Source organism: Propithecus coquereli, unplaced genomic scaffold (genome assembly GCF_000956105.1).
Source record: "Propithecus coquereli isolate 6110/MARCELLA unplaced genomic scaffold, Pcoq_1.0 Scaffold181, whole genome shotgun sequence".
Lineage (NCBI taxonomy): Eukaryota > Metazoa > Chordata > Mammalia > Primates > Indriidae > Propithecus > Propithecus coquereli.
Window position 1 is genome coordinate 2,205,163 of NW_012142857.1, and position 6,034 is coordinate 2,211,196.

Here is a 6,034-nt window from a genome sequence, read left to right on the forward strand (position 1 = left end):
TATCTTTTTTTGTCGTTTTTTTACAAATGTGGGTTTTATAATTTTCAAAACGTATGTGATTTTTTTTTACTTATAAACTACCATACACCTTAAAGTCACATGACATTTTGTTGTGCTTTCTTACTGTAGCTCTGGTATCCCTCCTTTCATGCTTTGGGCCTTCTTTAGGTCCTTGTTGCGCCAGAGATGAGAGCCTGTGGGTCAGGCTTATGTATATGCACAAGTAATTTTATGGTGTGTAAATTTATTCAACAAATATTGACTACATATATGCAAGGCACTATGTCATGTCACATTGAGTAAGAGGCCTTTGGGACCTCCTATTTCAAATTGATTTTAGGATATATTAAATCACGTTTTTTGAATGGCAGGTTTCCTTTCTGTAAGAATAATTGGCTTATGTTAATCTTAAAATTATTTTGTATTCCTTGAGAAAAATCCCAGATGGAGGGGAAGATGACCTAGAAGAATGCATGATAGTTTAGATATAAAATTTATGATAGAGAATTCAGCAAATGAATTATCTACTCTTGGCTAAGCCAGAGTCGAATCCAAAAAGTAGTAGGTAATAATTTTACCAAGGAGAAGAAGAAGAAAATGTTTTTAATTTTACTTTTCAAAGGGATCTCAAGAAGGCAGAATTGCATCTGTCCACATTAAGGGCCAAAGTTGACCATCGTCTTCAGAACATGGACTTTCTGAAAGCAAAATCAGAGGAGTTCAGATTTGAAATCAAAGCTGCAGAGGTTTGTATGAACGACTGAATATAGTTAGCTATCTTCGGATGACTTTTCGACTGTCATCCTCACAAATAGGCAGTATTATTACTCCCTTTTTACAGATGAGAGGACTACAGAGAAGATAGGTAACTTGTCCACAGTTCCATAGCTACTTACCTGCAGATCCAGATTCACACTCAGGCATTCAGGCTCTGAAACTCAGGCCTTCAGTACCATACTCAGCTTGTCACAAACGTGCGAGTGTGGAAGGGATTCACACGGAACATACAAGTGTTCAGGCGCATGTACAATTTTTCATCTATGATTTGTAGCTCCTCTGTACTGTGTCATGTGTTGAAAATATTTCATGGTCACTTCCAAAATAATTTTTAACTGAATCCCCTTTTTTGTAATTCTAGGAGCAGCTTTCAGCCAGAGGCATGGATGCTTCTCTGTCTCATCAGTCCCTAGTAGCACTGTCAGAGGTGAGCTTATTTTCACTTTTTGAAAAATACTAGTCCAGAATCTGCTTTTTCATTTGTTTCTTTTTATAGGGCTCTTATTTAGTATTAATCTCCTTTCTTTACCTTTGTACTTTATGTTCATCAGTATTTATATCTTTATTACTTGATTAGCTATATGTATCCTCATATTTGGTTTTCTTTATTTTTTTACTATAGGCTAGAAATTCTTTGCTGGAGGCAGTTGTATATTTTGATTTATTTATTAAATAAATTTATTGAGGGACAATGTGCTAACCATCTAGGTGCTCCTCTTTCTTCTCTTTCAGTGTACAGTAAAAATGGAGGTCCCCAAACTCTTGTAGTTACCAAATACAAGTCTGAGTTTTTAGGTTGTATGAGGGTTTTTTATCTATTTTGGTGGGAAGAGAGAAAAAGAAGGGGTTTTGTTTTATTATTCACAAGTTTTTTGTACTTTGATTCTTGGAATCTTAAGTTGGCAATCCATAAATATGGATTTGAAACTCTAGATGTTCCTTTACATCTTGATTCCTCTTAATCACATTCTTTTGTATTCCTAGACAGCATACTTCAATCCTATGCTTAATAAATGAGAGTATAAGTTTCCTATTTTAAGCGTCTTATAAATAATGTTTCCATTGGAAGTGGATTTGTCTATCCATTTATCTTTGAAGCTCTTTGATACATTATTTAAAATATTCTAATGTTAATGCTTTATGGTGCTTTATTTCAGAAATGAGCAGTATTTAGTTGCTTTGTGAATATCTCTATTACTTTGTGATTTTATGTTTTTCCTCAGAAATTGGCAGAGTTAAAACGACGGACTATACCTCTGAAGAGAAAACTGGAGTCCTATTTAGATTTAATGCCGGTAATCATTCTTACGAATTAAAAAAAAGTCATTCCTTCAGCCTTCCCCAAGGACACTACATGATCATGAAAATAGTCCGTGTTTTAAAATTTAAAGTCAGTGCTCGGCTATGCAGTGGCTCATGAATATAATCCCAGAACTTTGAGAGCCTGAGGCAGGAGGATTAGCTTGAAGCCAGGAGTTTAAGACCAGCCTGGGAAACATAGCAAGACCCTGTCTTTGCAAAAAATAGAAAAATTAGCCAGATGTTGTGGTGCATGCCTGTAGTCCTAGCTACTCGAGAGGCTAAGCCAGGAGGATCGCTTGTGCCTGAGAGTTGGAGGTTGCAGTGAGCTATGGTCACTCCACAGTACTCCAGTCTGGGCGGTGGAGGGAGACCCTGTCTCACCAAAAAAAAAAAAAAAAAAAATCAGTACTGAATTTCAGTATTATATGTACATTGGATATTCCTTCTGTAAGGTTTTTTGCCTTTTGAAAGTGATTGTGATATGTGATATTTTTTCTCCTTGAGTCTGAATTGAGGCAATATAACCTTTCCTTGTTTTATTTTTCTTTAAAAGAATCCATCTCTTGCTCAAGTGAAAATTGAAGAAGCAAAGCGAGAATTAGTAAGTAGTTCTTGGTTTTTTCTTCAGATTTTTTTTTAAAGAAATAAAATAAATGCTGATATAGCTAAAGCCACCTTCATCCTTCTTTCCTTTCTCCTCAGAGGTAAACTGCAGTCCCGAAGTTGCTGTGTATCATTCCCATGCATCTTTTAATACTTTCTTGGCACTATGTGTGTGTATTTTTTTTTTTTCCATTAAAAAATACATAGCAGCAGTGTTACAGCTCTTTTAGAATTTCTCTAGCAGCTTCTCTGGTCCTCACTGGCAGACCTCCCCAACCCCCAAAGACATAGTGGTGTTTTATGCCTTTGAAAATTTTGCATACATTTTCATAGTGGAAAAGGGGTGCTGAGAGATACAGAATATTCTAGGCAAAAAGAATTAGTAGAGTCATAAGACTGAAAAACGGAGGTACGTATCCAAGCTGTGGCAAGTGATGAGGTCCCAGCTGCTTAGGAGCAAGCAACGTAACACAGGGTTGAAAAAGGTCAATTGGTTTATGACGTAAAGGGCCTCCAATATAAAGAGGATAGAACTTCAAGGCTGTAGGATCACTGAAAGTTGCTGTGTGTTTCCTTGTTTTTAAGCTCAAGAGAAATGTGATCAAAGCTATGCTTTTTGATCAGGCTAGTGCTTTAGGAAGATTATTCTATAACCAGTGTATGGGGTCAATTGGGAGAGGGAGAAAGAAAATTGCAGAAACCAGTTGGCCTATTTAGGTCAGACAAGAAAGTAATGACAGTGGAGATGAAAATGGAAAAGAGGTGATATGAGAGACGTTGTGAAAGTACTTGCTTTGGGAGTAAAGGTCAGAAGAATCTATTCATGTATCATTACAGATCTAAAGGTTTTTTCCCTTTCCTTCTGATATTTATTAGAATTAATTAGGAGTCTGAAAACTTTCTGGGGAGGGTTTGGGGGAAAATAGAGGGAAAGTGGAAAAGCAAGGGAATGTCTAAAAGCATATTTGATATTCATAATAGTATTTTTAAAAATTTCTGTTTTAATGTTTTTCAATTTTGCTTCCCTTATTTTAAATAACATTAGAAGTTAAAACATCTGTTTTATGGTATTTTTTTATTCCTCTAGGATTCCATTGAAGCTGAACTTACAAAGAAAGTGGATATGATGGAACTGTGACCAGAGCCAAAATAAACAACCTTTTCCCTAACAAATTTAATAGGACTTTAGAGAATTTTTTTCCCTTTATTATTGCTTAATAACGTAATTTCTGTGTTCTTAGTAGAGATGACAATGTCATTATTGATAGAATAATGGTTTCTTGTTGTATATTGCATTTTCGTGCCCAGATATAAAGTTTTCATATTAAAAAACCTTTTCTCTTACTGGTTGGTTTTCTGTGTGGCTGGTGGTTAAGAATCCTTCAGGAGCTCTATGAGGTGAGCAGTACGACAGCTGTCATGCACGTGCTCATTAGTTCACCTAAAGTGAAAAGGAAAGGCTCTGCCACTCCGGTTATGTTTCTCCCACTCTCTTCCTTCTCCAGGGGTTTGCTGTCATTCTTTCTGATCAGCTCACCTGCCTACCTCTAAATGTTAATATATGCAGGAATTTAGTTTATGAAAAAAACGACCTTTTAAATCAATAGTAGAAAGATGGATAATTCAACACTTGGCACTAGATCCATGCTTTATACCTTATGTTGGGATAATTCAAAGGATCAAAGATTTAAATATAAAAAATTTAAAAATAAAGGTGCTAGAACAAATCATAGGGGAGTTTTAATGTTTTGATTTTTAAATAATCATGGAGTTGGAAATATATGACCAAGCCCAGGATCCTGCATAAATGAAATGATGTAAATATTTTGAAATATTAAGAATACCTGCATGGCAAAATCTTTCATAAGTAAAATCAATGGACATGGCATATGCAGTACAGGGAGAAGGAAAGAGATTTTTCTATTATGTATCTTTTTGTACTTTTTAACGTTTTGGACCGTGTAATTAAAAATCAATTCATTTTTTAAATGTTATCTAAATGCCATTAAAAATATCCCTCCTTCTCTCCTTTCCCTTGCGCCCAGCTAAGAAAAACATTGGTGTTTCCTTTTAGAAACTTTCCATATCCCTTAGCGTTTATGTATTAGGTCTGTTTCTTAACCAACTTACTCAAGCTCCTTGTGTATTAGCTAAATTAACCTTTTGTGATTTGAGTTGCAGATGTTTTTCCAAGTTTGTCATTTGGAAAATGTCATTTGGAAAGCATTTACCATGCTTTCTGTAAGGCAATTGGTAGATTGATTGTGGAAATGACCACGGTAATTCCTCTCATCCCTGTACACTCACCCCTTTGGGACACGACTTTGCTACTTCTCCCATCAAAGGCAGAGTCTATATCTTCACTTCTTATAAGAGGGCTTGGCCCTACGACTTGTTTTGACCAAGGAGACAACATCAAATGTGACAAGAACTAAGGAATAAAAACTGCTTGTAGGCTGGGCACAGTGGCTCACACCTGGAATCCTAGCACTCTGGGAAGCTGAGGCAGGAGGATTGCTCGAGGTCAGGAGTTTGAGACCAGCCTGAGCAAGAACGAGACCCAGTCTCTACCAAAAATAGAAAAAATTATCCAACCGTGGTGGCAGGAGCCTGTAGTCCCAGCTACTCAGAAGGCTGAGGCAGGAGGATCGCTTGAGCCACAGAGTTTGAGGTTGCAGTGAGCTATAATCATGCCACTGCACTCTACCAGGGGCGACAGAGCAAGACTCTCAAAAAAAAAATAAATAAATAACACTGCTTGTGCATTGAAGCTTGCCCTCTCTCACTGCTCTCTGGAATTTTGAGACCACCTGGTAAAGAAGTCTGGACGAGGCCGGGTGCGGTGGCTCACACCTGTAATCCTAGCACTCTGGGAGGCCAGGCGGGCGGATCACTCAAGGTCAGGAGTTCAAGACCAGCCTGAGCAAGAGCGAGACCCCGTCTCTACTAAAAATAGAGAGAAATTAGCTGGACAGCTAAAAATATATATATAGAAAAAATTAGCCGGATATGGTGGCGCATGCCTGTAGTCTCAGCTACTCGGGAGGCTGAGGCAGGAGGATCACTTGAGCCCAGTTTGAGGTTGCTGTGAGCTAGGCTAATGCCACAGCACTCACTCTAGCCAGGGCAACAGAGCCAGACTCTGTCTCAAAAAAAAAAAAAGTCTGGACAAGTCTATTGGAGGATGAGAAGCTACATGGAGCAGAGAGACAAGTAATTCCAACTGAGTCCTGCCCCCAGCCCTGAAGGCCAAACTGGCTGCCAACTGCTAGATGTGTGAATGAGGCCTTCTTAGACTATCTAGCTGCAGTCGAGTCACCAGCAGACTGAGACTCCGCTTGGCAGAGATCAA

General features: G+C 37.9%; 1 protein-coding gene across 1 annotated transcript in view; it reads left to right on the forward strand.

Moving 5' to 3' along the window:
* HAUS1 (HAUS augmin-like complex, subunit 1) overlaps positions 1 to 4,026 on the forward strand; it is a 14,443-nt gene extending 10,417 nt beyond the window's left edge. Inside the window, exons 5-9 of the mRNA XM_012642641.1 lie at positions 623 to 746; positions 1,139 to 1,204; positions 2,001 to 2,072; positions 2,633 to 2,680; positions 3,770 to 4,026. Of these exons, the coding sequence (XP_012498095.1) occupies positions 623 to 746; positions 1,139 to 1,204; positions 2,001 to 2,072; positions 2,633 to 2,680; positions 3,770 to 3,820 (361 nt within the window). The 3' untranslated portion in view covers positions 3,821 to 4,026. The remainder of the gene's footprint in view (positions 1 to 622; positions 747 to 1,138; positions 1,205 to 2,000; positions 2,073 to 2,632; positions 2,681 to 3,769) is intronic.
* The last annotated feature ends 2,008 nt before the right edge of the window (positions 4,027 to 6,034 follow it).